Source organism: Sinocyclocheilus rhinocerous, unplaced genomic scaffold, assembly GCF_001515625.1.
Source record: "Sinocyclocheilus rhinocerous isolate Xijiao unplaced genomic scaffold, SAMN03320098_v1.1 scaffold419, whole genome shotgun sequence".
Lineage (NCBI taxonomy): Eukaryota > Metazoa > Chordata > Actinopteri > Cypriniformes > Cyprinidae > Sinocyclocheilus > Sinocyclocheilus rhinocerous.
In genome coordinates, this window is record NW_015653519.1 from 670354 (window position 1) to 686748 (window position 16395).

At 37.6% G+C, this 16395-nt stretch overlaps 1 protein-coding gene across 1 annotated transcript in view; it reads right to left on the reverse strand.

The window, feature by feature from the left end:
• Window positions 1-368: 368 nt before the first annotated feature.
• The window catches only part of LOC107716477 (glutamate receptor ionotropic, delta-1), a 408968-nt gene continuing 392941 nt past the window's right edge, over window positions 369-16395 (reverse strand). The window contains 4 exon segments of the mRNA XM_074560098.1: window positions 369-887; window positions 6543-6783; window positions 9380-9546; window positions 13069-13264. Of these exon segments, the coding sequence (XP_074416199.1) occupies window positions 471-887; window positions 6543-6783; window positions 9380-9546; window positions 13069-13264 (1021 nt within the window). The 3' untranslated portion in view covers window positions 369-470.

Below are 16395 nucleotides of genomic sequence, written 5' to 3' on the forward strand. Positions count from 1 at the left end.
TTTATGACTGTAAAAGGGGTGCATAATTATCAGCGCTCAGTTTTTGGGTTCCTACAGCCGTGTATGATCATCTAGTAACAAAACGTGGAGAGACATCTTTTATTTCGGCACTTAGAAAACAATCACAATGAATGAGTCTTTACCCACAGAGAACAAAATTCACAAAGCCATTCAAACAGTCATTTTGAATTATTTTTAAATGTTCTTTTTTGTTGTTCATTTGTTTTTGTAACTCAACTTCAAAAATTGAGAATATTCAAAATACACTTTTACTTACTTTGCTCTTTCAGTATTTACAAATATGTACAAGAAAAAATTATTTCTCATGTTTTCATTTTTTTCATAATAAAAATCTCTACATACTCCCCCTCCCCCTCTTTTTACACCACCACAGTTTCCAAAGCTCCAACAGCAGCTCAGCTTTCTTCCTTTGAAAAGCAAGTGTGAGGCAGCACATGGTGACGATGACCTTAGATGGATGTACTATGCTCAATAGCTTCTGGGATGGGTCCTCCTGGTACTGACTGGTAGGACATTGGCATGGGCGTCTTGGCGGGACTCTGTCGGAACAGGCCCCCGTTGGGAGCCCTGTGTTTGCATTGGATGGAGGGCATGGTGGAGCTGCTGAGAGGAAGGGGTAGGGTGCTGCCAGGACCTTGGGCCAGTGTCCGGCCCACCCCATGAGCTTGCTCCGGGAGGAAGGTGCTCACAGACAGGCCCGTGCCCGGGTAGTCTCGCACAGCCTCCCGCTGCTGGCTGGGCGGCATGCTGCCGATGTCCAGGGCAGAGATCTCGATAGATGGTGCGGGGATCTGCTTGTGTGCCATGTCCTCGTCCATAAGACTGTTCATACGCCGATGCACCTGTTCCAGGTTCACCTCCTTGTCCTAGAGAGGGTGAGAGAAGAAAGGAGGGACAGAGAGGCTGAGATCTGTTGGTTCCAGGATGGGATTTTTGCTTTTAAGCTCCATGCAAGTAAGGCTTATTTGTGTTTGAAAGAGAAGTTTTATAGAATGTGCACCTTGAAATCAAATTTGGCCATTGGGCATGTAAAATAATAATGTTCGAGTGACACTAAACCTGCCATTACAATTAACATCACTAACAACTTTAGTGCTGGAACCAACCTGCATTTCATAAAAGACATCAACATTAAAATGTACAAGAATTATGATTGTAGTTAATTTTAAGTTAAAACAGCATGCATTTTAAAACTGTGTACTTGGAATTAAGTAATTTAAAGTGTTTTCAAAGTTTGTTTCAAGCTCATTATATATATACTGTGTGTATATATATATATATATATATATATATATATATATATAATTGCCTAAAAAACAACAATATAAAGAAAACAAGCAGTCTTTGCCTCTGTGTGAATCAGTCAATGAAATAAATGAAACTTAACGTGAAAAGTTCGGACTTTCGCTGAGCTGAATTGATGATGATGATGATGCTGATAAGTTATTTGAGAGCGATGCAATGATATAATCCAAATTAGTGAGAGGTGAAAATAGTCAATGGCGTTTAGTGACTCGCTGGCCTTACTCCGCGTTGACTAAGGCCACGCAATAATATATATATATATATATTATTGCCTAAAAAACAGTGCAGTTTATATTGTAATGTAAGTATATGCTGCACTCTGTGGTAAAATTACTTACGATGTAGGGTTTTTTATTATTGTTTTTTTAATATTTATTTATTATTTTTTAAATACCATAGTTATTCTCTTGTACCACTATGCAAAACATAAAAATGTTAAACCACTGCATTATGAAAATAAAAACTATGAGAAAATTAAGTCCAGGTGAAAAGCTAATGTTGTTTCCTCAATGATCCTCCCCACAGATCCAGAATTTATCTACATTACACTGATATTATTATTATTATTATTATTATTAGTAGTAGTAGTATAGATTTATATGAATTCAGAAAACTTGAAATCCATGTATTTGCAATATATTTTTATAAAGATGTATTTAATTAATTAATCAATTAATTAATTTGCAATTATTATTGTTATGAATGAATTATTATTACATGTATGTGCCTGTTACGTGCTTTATATTGTTGAGAATTGGTTAGGTTTTAGGTAGGTGTGAGCTTATGAGCTCAGATAATGTATATGCAAAGAATTAATCATTCTTTACAAAAATACAAGGTGTACATTTTAACCAGCAAAATAAGGAATTTAAGAAACTAGTTTAGTGAGCATAAAAATATTGATGCTCTTTGTGTCAGAATGGCCAACAGTGGTTAAGAGCAGTTGCTTATTATCAACATGTGTTCAATAAGAAGAATGGCTAGAGAACAGCAACTTCATCTGTAAATGTTTCCTCTAGGAATTATTAAGTTCAGAGTATATATGGATCAAACAATAAAACTATTACATTGTAAAAAGAGAGAGAGAGAGAGAGAGAGAGAGAGAATATTGGTCCATTGCTTGAATACTATTTGAACTTAGCAAATTTAACTTAGTAATTCAAAGCCAAGGTTGAGAGACCTAACTAGTCCATAGGAGAGAATATTGCTCCATTGCTTGAATACTATTTGAACTTAGCAAATTTAGCTTAGTAATTCAAAGCCAAGGTTGAGAGACCTAACTAGTCCATAGGTCTCATCTAATCTACAATTCATTTTGAATATTTATTTTTTTGAATTATGCAGAAGAAATACAGATTGGCTCCAGAGTCCACCACTGTTTTAGTAAGGTCACAATCTGTTACACAAAATTATTTGTTAAGATCTCACAGCATCCTCAAATATGTAGATTAATGAAGCTTTGCAGCATCAAATGCAAAGACACATTAGAGAGTAATGAAGCTTTAGGGAGGGATAGGTCAGGAGTTATGCCTGGAATTGCAAAGCAATTGCACTGGGTAAATTAGTCTGTCATGTTAGGTTGAAGCAGACTACAAATATTTCCAAGGGGATACATGCTTCCACACATTTCCCACAATCTCATCGCTGTTCAGTAATCCTATTTGTCTTAACTAATGAAGAGAGTTGGGTTAAAATTTAAGGTATAATGACGTAAGATTTATATTTTTTTATATATAAAAAAAAAAAAAAGAATTTCAGAAACCTGTTTAGAAACACAAATGTAGCCGTTTATGAAAGAAGTATATGAAAAATGTGGAAGTTTTGACCCAGTGATGATAAACTTTAGCGCATAGAGGGAAGCAGGGAGTGATCAGAAGATTTTGGGAGTTCTTTTTCTTCTCCTTTTCTTATATAAATGCAGACTTTTGCTGGAAAAAGGGAACAAGGAAACTAAAAAAATAAATAAATAAAATAATAACTGAACTGAAGGAAATAACTGGATTGCTTATTCTCAGCTACAAACACTCAATTATGTGTTTTTCCAAAACATGTTTGGTTTCTGTCAGACTACAGCCACATTTCCATTGATTCCAGTGGAGAGTTGCGTAGGTAGGCTACTGCAACGATTTTAGACTCTTTAGGGACGCAATATTTTCAGATCTGATTAGTGTATTTGGATGTGCTGAAATATGCGGGACTGGGCATTATCTGTCTAACCGGATGCAATGACTTCCAGACTAAATATGTGTACTACCAATTTACTCCTCTTGTCCTATAAATAGTGTATCTATTCATTTAGTGATTTCACCATAGTCAATCAACAGATGGTAAATTGTGACTTGTAAATTGTATCCACAGTTTGCAGAAAGTAAAAGAACACAGGTTCAGAGACCTAGCTTTATTATTGCAAACAGATAACAGGTGGTGAAACTACCGAAACTCAGCTTTCATGTCAATCATCATGATAACGAACAGGTTAATTTTTAATCCAAAACCTGAGCAACAAGCTTTCCAATCATCTATAAGGAGAGTGCATTCTAGATTTGCTTCAGGCCATGCAATAATTTCCAGCTAACCTTCTTACTAGCGGATCTTGTTAAGAATCTTAATGATTCTAAAGTGTAAATTTGAGTCCTATTCTGATTGCGATATTGTGATTATCCTTCCTGTTACACAGGAGGAGGAAAAAAGTTTGAGATCTGAAATCCAGATCATCTGCTGCCCTACCAACGCTATTTGCAATGACATTTATCCTTGTGGAATCTTGTTGCTTCTTTCATGGTCATGTACACCACCAAGCAAGCACTTGACTGAATTTGATGTATCCTCGCCTTCGTTTGAAGATATGCAAATGAATCATGCATCATTTTTAACACAATTACGAGATTTCTTTAGTGTTTAGTCATTTAAATTATAGGGCGATTACATAAATGTACATCACTGATTCATGAAAGAGATTCACACTAATTAAGTCATCACTGCCGCAAGTAGTGGAACTCTTATTACAATATGTTCATAATCATGTTGCAATAGCTTAAAGGGGTCATATGATGCTTTTTTAAAGATCATTATTTTGTGTATTTGGTGTAACAGAATAAAATAAATGCCACCAATTAAACAGCAGAAGTGTGCTTAACACTGATTTGGATTGAACTGGAAAATAATTTATCATCATTAATGTGGTATTTTGCTAATACTTAAAAAACAAAATTAAAAAATTAAAAATGCAGGAAAAGCAGAGGCGTCATTCTAAACCCAACACAATTTGGAAGATGAATCTACTAAATGAGGCAACTAAAACACAAAATAAAAGAAATCTTTAATGTTAGATGGCTTCTACATCTGGTCCAGTTAATTCCCAGCCAATCAAAAAAGAGGCCTACAATTCTATTCTGACCTGTGTCAATAGCTTCTGCTTCATCCCAGTCTTTTTCTCTGTCTGTCCAAATGTCCTTGCTCCCCTCCGATGAAGCAGTAGCAATATCATTATATGTCAATGGACCAGAAACCCTTGCCAGTCTGTAATCCTTATTAACCTGCATGAGATCATAAACAAATGAAGAATAAATGTAAAATAGAAAATATAGAGATAAATAAATCCAATAATTAAATCCATAAAACTTGTCCACATTGACATATAATTGCAACAGGATGTCACACAGTAAATTACTAGGGATTATTGACTGTTTGGGGTTTGAGTTATGTTTTTGGGGTGGCTCTTTTTTAAGAATATCTGAGCAGACAGAATCATGCAAGCACCCAATCTGCGCACACTTTAGTTTACGGATCCACATCAACCCTGGTCCAGTCTATTACATACAGTTTCATTGGCAGTGGATGAGGATTTAGAAAGGTTTATAAAAGAGGTTATAAAGTGAAGCAATTATTCAGATATTTAAAAGTAGCTGATTTGAAGAGAACACTAAAGTTAGACACTTAATTGCATCATGAAGGCACAATTATGGGTATAAACTGTTGTTTAAAAAATCAAATGGAAGAAAGAATAATTTAAAGAGATGACCATTGCAAGGTTACCAAAGATCTAAGGACATTTCTGGTATAGAATACTGGAAAAAACATTTGTAATATTTTGCCACTGCCAAGGTGCTTGTTGCTCTGAAACAATTTTGTATTTGAGGTATTTTTTCAGCTGAAAATGTCTGATAATCTTTTGGATAATATAAAAAAGAGTAATATGATTTAGCCTCCATAGAGAACTTCGGAATGAAAAAGTGTTTACTATTCTTACTTTGGATTCAAAGAAAAATGTAATTGGTGGAATACAGTAACTCTGTTCTAAATGTCAACCTAGACACACTTCAAGGCATCATAAGCATGTCACAATGTAAAAGCTCATTCAGAAGTAAGATTAGATACCTTATTTTGGTCAAAATTGAAAGCATTATTGCATTAGTTTTTTTTTATTTTTTATAATTCATTACATTTATGTAGCGCTTTTCTAGGCACTCAAAGCGCTTTACATTGTCAGGGGGTATCTCCTCATCCACCACCAGTGTGCAGCATCCACCTGGATGATGCGACGGCAGCCATAGTGTGCCAGAACGCCCACCACACACCAGCTTATTGGTGGAGAGGAGACAGAGTGATGAAGCCAATCAGTAGAGAGAAGACATTTCTGAATGCAGAGCAATGAGCTCAATGAAAAAAAAAAAAAGATCCAAGATAGTGCTGAATATACATTAAATACTGAAAGTTGTCAATAAAATAACTTACACTGTACTATGCATTTTTGGAGTATCACATTTTAACTTACCAATATGCTAATTGCAATATTGGAATTGAGCTCACCAAGCAGAACTATAAATGTTGCTGTCTATGTAGTGAGGTTCCATTTTAGTTAGAATCCTACATTGGAAGGTAGTTGCCTGTTGTAGACAGTACACAGCAACTCACTAGGTTCTGAAGCAGAGCTGTTGTGGTCTAAAATGGTCTACAATCACAGCTTATTAGTAAATGTGGCATTCTAAATTGTAAAGCCTGCTTCATCAAGGGCACTGTGCACACCCCAAGCACACATAAAATCTGTCGTTATGTTAAGTAGGCGGGGGACCAATTTTGATTTCATCAGGGCACACCTATAACTGTGTATACTGGAGCTAGACTAAATCGGGGCTCGCGTCTGCTGCGGGATCCTTAAAGTAGAGTGTGGCAGTATCCTCTCCCTGCTCTGTCTTCCGCGCCCTGAGCTCGGTCACCTCTTTGGGCTGCTCTTGCCGGCAGCGATTGCTGTTCCACCAAATTTCCAGGGCGGCCACCAGACAGGCCAACAGGAGCCCTGCTGCTAGGATGCAGAAAACGCCAGCGAAGCTATGCAGCTTGAGCGACCGACCATCGGGTTGGGCATTACTGTGGCTGTTGAGGTCACAGCGGCCAGTCCGAGGCCACCACTTCTGTTTCAAGACATCCAGGTCTCCTTTCTCCTGCAACTCCAGAATCCTGTGAAGGATGACATGGAATGTCATTATTTTATGTGAAGTTTTACATATGGTTGCTTCCTTTCCTTATTTTTTTTTTTTAATGCAGCCTGTGCATGTTAACCAATCAGCAAACTTGTAGGTGTGTGTGTGTGTGTGTTTGGGCAGGGCTGTTTGTTTGTTGACCAATGGGAGTGTTTGTGAAACTGTTTGGAATTTTTTTAGTAGATGTTTTTAATTATTAGTAGTTTCCCAAAGCAAGCATTTACCCAGAACAACCAACACAATCTTACAGAAAAAAATGTAACGTCTCAGTTACACATGTAACCCTCATTCCCTGAAGGAGGGAATGGAGACATCACATCGGTGGCTGACAAATTGGGGATCTCAATTCTTCGGTCACCGACATGACGTCGAAAGTGACCGACTGAAAGAGAATGTCTCGATTACGTATGTTACCCTCGCTCCCTGAAGGAGGGAATGGAGACGTCACGTTGGTGACTGACGAATTGGGGCTCTCAATTCGTCTGTCACCTACATGACGTCGAAAGTGACAGAATGAAAGGGAACTATTTTACAACGTGATGAGTTCATATGAATTTGTCCAAGGTGAATTTTTAGAAGAAAGCAAGCAGGAAGGTTTACTCCTAACCCCATCCCTATATATAACCATCACTTGGGCATATGCGATCATATGAAAATGTACAAATAAAATCATACAAATTAGCCACCAAAAAGTAAAATGTTTACCACATTAAATTGCCATAAGATTGGACTAACTCGCAACCTATCCATAACACCAATGAAAGTGCAGGGCAATGCCCCAGTAAACACCCAGAGTTTTGCACAGGCAAACACTACATACTTATTCTTTAGAAAATCTAGTTATTTTTGCAGTTCTGTTTTGTGCCACTAGATGCACAGAAATCACTTACAGTAGCTAACCTTAAGCATAAATGTTACTTGGTTAAATGTTTTATACATTTGATACCTTTGCTGGTACAAACAAAAGAGGAAAGCAAGGACATTTAAGAATCTATATATATATATATATATATATATATATATATACAGTATATATATAATTATCATTTATTTTTATTTTTTTTTAATGTGTTGTTGTCATTGAAGGGCTCCTCCACAAGTAATACAGGTGTATTACTCTTCAATGTAAAATGTCACATACAGAAACATGCAAGGGGGCTGTCAAAAGACGACAGTGGTAGAGAGAACAGATAATGATGGGCCACAAAGCAAAATAGTAAGATGAATTCTTCACTTAAGAGGAGATGACATTACGGTTCACTGTGTAATAACCTGCAAGCTCCCTCCAAGCTGCCTTAGAATGCATTTTCCCATTTGCCCGAGGCATTTTTTATTTTTGGAGATTTTTGCCATTCTTTTCTAAGATGACAGAGTGTAGATAGAAAAGTAGAGGTGAGTAAGGAGGAGTGGGATCATGGATTATTCACTATTCCCTATATTAGTCAACTAATATAGTCCAGCTGAAGGAGTGAATAAACTTTTAATAAAATATTACGCTGTACAGTTGCCGTAATATCAGTAATTGGACCAGCAATTGGGAAAGTGTGGATGGATGGATGGATGATTCAGCTGCATGCACCATCTTCTGGCGAGACGAAGGAATTCATTTGTCATAACCCTCACAGTGCATTATGGGTATTCTCTAGCTGTTGAGTGTACGTCGGTTGTTCACTCGTCATTGTGTTGCATTATGGGATTGAATGAGTGCACTCGATAATATTCACTATGGTTTCAGACACCACTACAAATGGCTTTCCCCTCAAACAGTGCCCTATGTAGGGGTATTGGGGGTGTTTCATGGTCAGCTGTTCTGTAACACTAGACAAGAACTACGACATAAATGTCTAAACACAAGGCAAAACATTTGATGCTGGGTATTGCTGGTGGTTGGGTCATGCTAATATATTCTAGATAGATCAATACAGAGTGCGTGAGAAGGCAACCAAAGATCATTACCCAGCTTAACGAAATCCAAAAGCAATGCAATTCAACAATCTTAATTGGTTACAAGTGATTATGTAGAGCTTTAAATAGCCTGCTGGCATCTGTTACATTCACAAAGGGATCAATTTGTAATGCATGTAAAACTAAACCTAAGAAACAACTGGTAATGTCAAATCAAGGCTTTGTGGGTAATAAAGAATGGCTGTGAACTGTGGGAGATTCAAAGTTCCTGTGACATTGTGAGTCATTTATGTGGTAACTGGAGCAGGTTAATTAAAAACTTTTGAAACATGTCTGCAGAATCTTGAAATGGATTTGCATGTTATTTTTACAGGTATCTCTTGAAAACACACACCAAACAACAGAATATATATCATTATATAAGAAACACGTGAAATTCAGTGAAATATTTTGCCTCATTCACTTTGTGTATGACACATGGGACACATTTGCAGTAGTTAGAGTACAACTCTTCACCATACAGCTCCTTAAATTCCCCAAAGCACTGTCAGCTTAAAATAATTATGACAAGCTTTTGCCTGAACAACAGATACTCCTTACACCAGAGCTGCATGTTATTTTTTAAGAGGTGAAACATATGTTTTAGCTGGGAGACAAGCAATACGCACTTTTGGGAGATGAGGTCTCGGTAAGGACTCCCATGCTGCATGGCGATGCCGTATCCTTTGCTGCTCATGCTGTTGCCAGCTACAGTGACGGTGCAGTCGTCATCTGTCAGTGCTGCATACTCCACCACGGCCATGTCCCACAAAAATGCGTAAGGTCCTTTTTTGGCCTGAAAAAAACAAAAAAAAAACCATCTTAAGATTCAATTTAAGAGAGTTTTCTGACCAACATGCTTGAATAATTATCTTTTAATGTGTGTTGGGATTGCAGTACAGTCCGCCACTTTAAATGCTCAAGTTAGATGGCCGAGTGGGTTCTGATCATCTGTGAATATTTCTGTCCTTCAAAAAAAAAAGATTCTAATGATATAATTCCTTTGTGTCATTATCGCTATAGCTGTGGTGTGGACATCCCAGTTCTCATAGAATTAGAATGATTATCAAAACTTTATAACCATTGTGACTGGTAGCAATAAAATTGATCATTATTTAGTGTTTTATCATTGCAATCACACTCTGGAGGCTAATCTTGACTAATCTATTGAGTTCTTTCTCGTTAAAAGGAGCTTCATTGATCTAAACCTGCCCTCATTGGCCGATTCAAAGGATTTCACATCCTCAACTCATTATGCACTCTAAAAGTTTCTTCATCAAACTCCTCTAGTCTTTCTCTTTGATATTTTCAAAGTTGTTCTTTGATTTTCTCAAGAACTGACACTGAACGTCCGTTGTTCATTTCAAAAGGGTACATTAAGAAATTTTAAAAGATGACTTGAGAGAAAAGCCTCTTGTATAGACAATCTGTCATCAATTCTAAATGTTAACAACCTATACTAAATGGAAAATAATCTCCCTGCAGTCTACAAGGTAATGCTAGTGCTAGTCAACTGAAAATATAAAACATATAAAAAAGTAATTATTAAAGACAAAAGTTAACCAGTAATTAACTTAATTAGCAACACTTCTTTAGCCAATGTCTTCTACAAAAACTGTCAGTATAGAACGCAGAAAAAATTATTGCCTATAATAGCATTTACTTGGTTTTAGTTTCTGTATACTGAGATATGTGATTGGATGATGAAAGAAAAAAAAATCATTGGGAATCACGGACCTAGCAATCAGACCTACCATCCATTGGTGCAGTAGTTACTGAAGAGCATACTGTGAATTTATCAAAATCCAATAGTCAGTTAGTCCTGCTTAATGCTGAAGCAAACTACTGGCAGAGGCTTATGCTTGCTCTTAAAAGTCTTTTTTTTCTCAGTGAATGGCTATATCTGAAAATTAACTGTATAGCATATGACTACCGAATTTAATTATTTTCCATGAGTTATTGTGCTTTTAATAACTTTTTTTCCCCATTAAGTACATCCTGCAGTTTAGAAAACAGTAGGCTAAATTTTATGGCAAATCACACTGACCTTGTACAAACCGGTAAATGGTAAATAAATGGTTAATAAATGGTGTAGATGTCACAGCTGGTTTCAGGAACAATGAGGATTTGAGGTAGGATATAATTGCAGCGGTATATTTATTGAAACAAAATTAAAATACCAAACACGTAGGAGAACAGGAAAGAAAAACAATACTGAGATGCTGCAAACCATAATAAAGAAGAGAATGGACAATACACAACTGAAACAGAGGGTTAGAAATGCACAGGTAGAAACAAAGAAGAAAATAAGGGCCAGACGGAGCAAATAAATTAACTAATAACAAGTAAGGACCAGGATTAGCCCATCATCATGTCCTGAAGACACCATTGCCTATGCACAAGGGAGGCCATCCCCCTTAATGGGTGGAATTTCACTCCAATAGAGCACAATAAACCCTTCATGGGTGCAGGAAATATGTGAGGATATACCTTTTGCACATCTTGAAAAAAAAAGATAAAAAAGCTCTCTGACAGTCTGAACCTGTGGGTGTGCTTCACATATATATGTAATGCCTGCACCAAACATTATATATGAAGTGTTTGTTCTAAATGGTGGGGGAAAGATTGCTTGCACACTAGCCTGAGCACTAAATAGCATGAATAGCACCTTTGGAACATAGCTAGCTCTGAAAGCATCTGATCGAAACTCCAGACAGGAGCAACTGGGCGTTAGCAATTTCTATAATTAAGTCATGCCTGCTCACAGACGAGCCAGCTACAAAGGCATGGTTTGGTGAAATGCAGCTACATAGACTTAGAGCTCCAATTGTCACTCACATTCCATTTTCAGAACATCAGGTAAATACCCCTATTCATACTCTTTCAGCACTGCTTGTAAAATTCAAATCATTTACTGATTTTGACAGCAAGCATGCAGGCTTTGCTGAACTACCAAACATGCAGGTTCCATAGCTCCAGTTGTTAGGATTTCAGATTGTCTCATCTATGGTGAGACAATTTATGAGTTCCACCGTATCATCTATGGTAGAACTCACAAATTCTTCCCAATTTCCGGGAACCATGACTGGTTGGGCCACTCTAGAGCACCATAGGGTACAACACAGTAGCTGGTTTTTAGAGAGATGAGTGTGTCAGGTTTCCCACCTGATGGTTGCTGCAGTGCAGAAGCAAGCTGCAACCCTTTTCACATGGGGGAGGGAGTTTCCTAACATGCTGAGATATGCTTCAGTCCTTCAGATATGCTTCAGACAAGAGGTTTGGAGAATGGATGATGGATGGACATACTCTACTTTTTATCAGTCTTAAACATGTATTTTAAGGAGACAGTTACATATGTACTTATTATAGTAATAACTATGCATAATTACAAGTAACTACTGTAACTCTAAGCCTAGCAAGTACATAATTAATTAATATTACTCAGTACTTCTTTGTGTAATTATGAAGTAACAATGTCACCCTATACTAAAGGTCTGAATACTATTCACTATTAATTAGTTGCTTATTAGCATGCATATTACTGCATATTGGCTGTTTATTAGTACTTATAAAGCAAAAATTAATGCCTTATTCTGCATGCCCATTGTGACAGGTCTCTAGATTCTAGATCCCTCAACTCTACCCAATATCTAAAAATAATAACTATTATTATAAGTGTTACCCAAGATATACTTGAACTTTACTTAATAAAATGAACTTTTAGGTGCATACGTTAAATTAAATATACCTTTTTCCATTTTTGTTTGTAAGGGATCCTACACATCCCCTCTTTACCATGTGCATCAATCATATGCAGGCCGACAAGATGCTAAAATGTACACACCTACAGACATGCCACCCACTAAAACAAGCTCATTTGTTTAATGCTTTTGGATCAGTTTATTCTCTGGTGACTCAATGTGCAGAGCCCAGAATATTCTAGAATTCATTTAGCATTTCCTCTGGCCATCACCATCGTCACTGAGAAGTCACATCACTTAGAAGTAAGAAAGCAGAGGAAAAGCTATGTAACATTCACCTGTTGTATGTTGAATATTTGATTATTGCAACTGGTTTGCCAAAAGTTTTCAATGACTGCTCTCCTGAGCTAAAGACATACTTTTCTGACTCTGAATTTCAGGGGGATGCCCCAACAATTACAACAATTGTAACAGACTAAATTTGGATGCAAATAAGAGATTAGTAAAGATTGAAGGATTATCCCAAAAGATTATGCCAAAAACACAGTCCTCACAATGTCTTTCTGTTTTCATAAATCTCTGAAATCATATAGCATATAGGTGAGCAACGATCATACCTTGCGTATGCCTTCAGAAGGGCTAGAAACTGAGAAGTCCTGTCCATTGTTCTTGCTGATTGTCCTCCACAGCTCTGCATACGTGCTGTCCTGCTCCAGTGGGTTTGTACCTTTGGCTCTGAAGTAATCGTACACTGCTGAGTCCCTAACAGTGCCGTAGGAATAGTCCATCTGTCTTGCAAGATCCTGAAACGTTCTGTTGGATAAATAGACAAGATCAGGTAAAATTTAAAAAAAAAAAAGATCAGGTTAAAAAGTTTAATAATCATGGTGAGGGATCGTTCCAGTCTCTCACCTTAAGAATGAGTAATAGAAATAATGGACTATTAAAGACTGAGAGACACTTGAAGTGTACATGGGATGTTTACAGTTTAAGTGTTCTCTCTCTCACAAGAATTCTAATGTTTGGTGACACATCCTCATTTCATGCACACTTCCATTTGTTTAGATTCTATAGCGTTTTTCAAGAAATTAAAGTGAAGTAGTACACCAAATTAGTGAAAGTATACATCTTTTAGTTTAAATGTGCTCATGTGAACAGCCTGTTTTATTTGTTTTATGTTTGTTCTGAGAATCGAATATTTTCCTCTCCTGAATTCCTTCACAACTTGTAACATTCTAAATCAACATTTGGATGCAATAAATACTTGTATCTGAAATTATGGTACACATTCTAAGATAACATTTAATGTGTGTATGTACTTAAAGCCTGTCAGTAAACATTAGAGGACCACCCTCAGGCTGAATAACTCAAGGACACTAGACCACTGCCAAAAATGTGTGTTTTCAGTGTTTAGCAAACAATTCAAACAATTCACATCATTATATCACATGCCTATTTCAATGTCGACTACTAATACACTTCATTCTGTCCATATGCAGACTTTGTTTGTTTACAAATGAACAGTGGAAAAAATTATGAATTTGTTATTTTGATATTTACCTATATAAGCAAAGTGTGAGATTGTGCTCTGCTGCAGCTAAAGAAACATGCTCAATATCACTCAAAACATGCACCTCTTCAGGTGTGTCTGTAGGTAGTATAATTAATCTGTGGCTGTTTTTAGTACACTGTATCTGACAGCAATTGGGCACTGTCCAGCATTTTCATGCCCGTCTGGTTGAGTCACAGGTGGCGCTCCTGGACCACTAATGTGGACATCACCCTCCACAGAGCGTGCACCGTGACTTTCATAGCCCGAAGAGCATAGTCAGTCACAGAGTGTAGCTCCTGGATCATCTCTTTGGTTGGGACCACCCTCATGCAGATCTTTCAACACCTTGGCCTGGTAGATCTGCAGGTAGGCCATGGCGTGCAGGGTGAACGCAGCTTATCCAGAGGCAGTGTAAGCTCTTGCCACGAGGGACGAGATGAACTTACATGCCCTGGATGGATGTCTCATGTGGTCCCGTCAGGTGATGGCAGTTTTATGGGCAAAGATGAACCGCAATCACTCTCTCCATCTGGGAACCTCTGTGTACCCCCTCGCTGGACCACCATCAAGGGTGGTGAGAATGAAGGAGATGGTGCACTGTGTTCTGGCAGATAAGGTTCCTTCCGCAATTTTGATAGCTCCTCATGAACTTCAGGGAAGAAAGGAACTGCAGGGGAGCATGGCTAAGTATCACGCTCGGACCCCAAGAACCAATCATCCAGCCGAGTGTGCTCAGGGCAGGGTGGGGGAGTCCACACACGCCTGATACTCTCAGCTGACTAAGCATGGCCGCCATCTCAGCGTCAGCCTCAGACTGATACGAAGTACCTGGGGATTCTGCTCCAGCTGAGTCATCTGCTTCTAATGACTCCAACCCACTCGCTGATGCTGCGATTGACAGCTCACTGTCCTCACGAGCCCCAAATGAAAAATCAAACTCGCGCTCAGCTGATTTCTCAGACTCATCTGGTAACTCTACTGGAAGACGTACTGTGGGAGGAATGAGAGGTTTGCAGAGATTCACCTGGCAAAACTAGTCTTGTGACATCCCCTTTCTCTCCCTCAACACACATCACCGAGGCCTCGTACCCAGAAGTAGAAGGACCAGAACTGGAAGCAGCTGAGGTGACTTGCGGCCTTTTCGAAAAAAATCTCAAGCAAAACATGCCAATGTCCTCATAGAAAGGACGAGACTTTGAAGTGATGCTTGAGTGATCAAAAACATTCCAATTTACAGATGTTTATCTTTGATTCCTATGTCCTTGTACCATCTCATTGTATCTTTCTCTCACACACAGTATGTGGAGTGATGCAAAGAAATGAAGCAAGAAAAGAAAAAAAAGGATGTACAATTTAAGAAACAAGAAGTACCCAAGAAGTACCAATTCAACTTTTGCAGAAACATTGCTAAACCTGTTTTATTTAATATCCGTAAAATATTTAAAGGGGTCATATGACGTTGCTAAAACGAACATTATGTTGTGTATTTGGTATAATGCAATGTGTAGTGTTGTAAATACAACTTAACCACTGATTTCTAGTTGTGCCCTCTTTTGGAAGACCAAACAAAGTATTTTCTTTTACAAAATGAAACACACAGTGACTCCACGACATGGCAGTGGCGGCAACAGCGAGAATAAAAGTTACGCCTTCTTTAACAATATAAGCAAAAAAAAAAAAAGTTTTTTTTCTGGGCAAGGAAAGGGAAGATTTATTGGTTTTGATTGGTGTTTTGTAAACATTATGAAGACCAAAAAGAGTAGACACAACATTTACATGTGTATGTGCCTGTGGTCTTGAGTTACACAATGTTCTGTTTTTTTTTTTTTTTTTTTTGGAACATTTATTACTGGATTAAGTAAGTAAACGTGTAACATGATGTCCTATTCATTGTGAAACTTTGTTTCTTGAAGACAATCACACTGAGGCCAAAACTTAAAAATTAGTCCACCACTGTTATAAAAAAAAATGAAAAAAAGTTTAAAACAAGCAAAATCATTGGCTCAACTGACTCAGCCAATAGTTGCTCTATTGAATTTCTTCAGGTCAGAATTTATTCATTTATCATGTTAACGGTGCCACAGGATTCATCCAGAATTCAGCCAGCATACATCAACAAGACAGGGACCTAACTTGGCAAGAGCTAACTTTAAAGTCCAAAGACAACTCTGTAAGTAATATGAGATGTTGGGCAATCTGTACTGCTAATGGAGCTGTCAGGCCCAGCTGATGAAACATAAGCCAGTGAAAGGAAACGTTTCACTCTTTAATGCCAGTTTGCTTGTCAGTGTACTGTGAGTAAATCAGGAAAACGCTTAGAGTTGGTAGAACAACCAGCTATATATAAAGGGCAATTTTTGCTTATATATTTTGATATTTGTTATATATATAT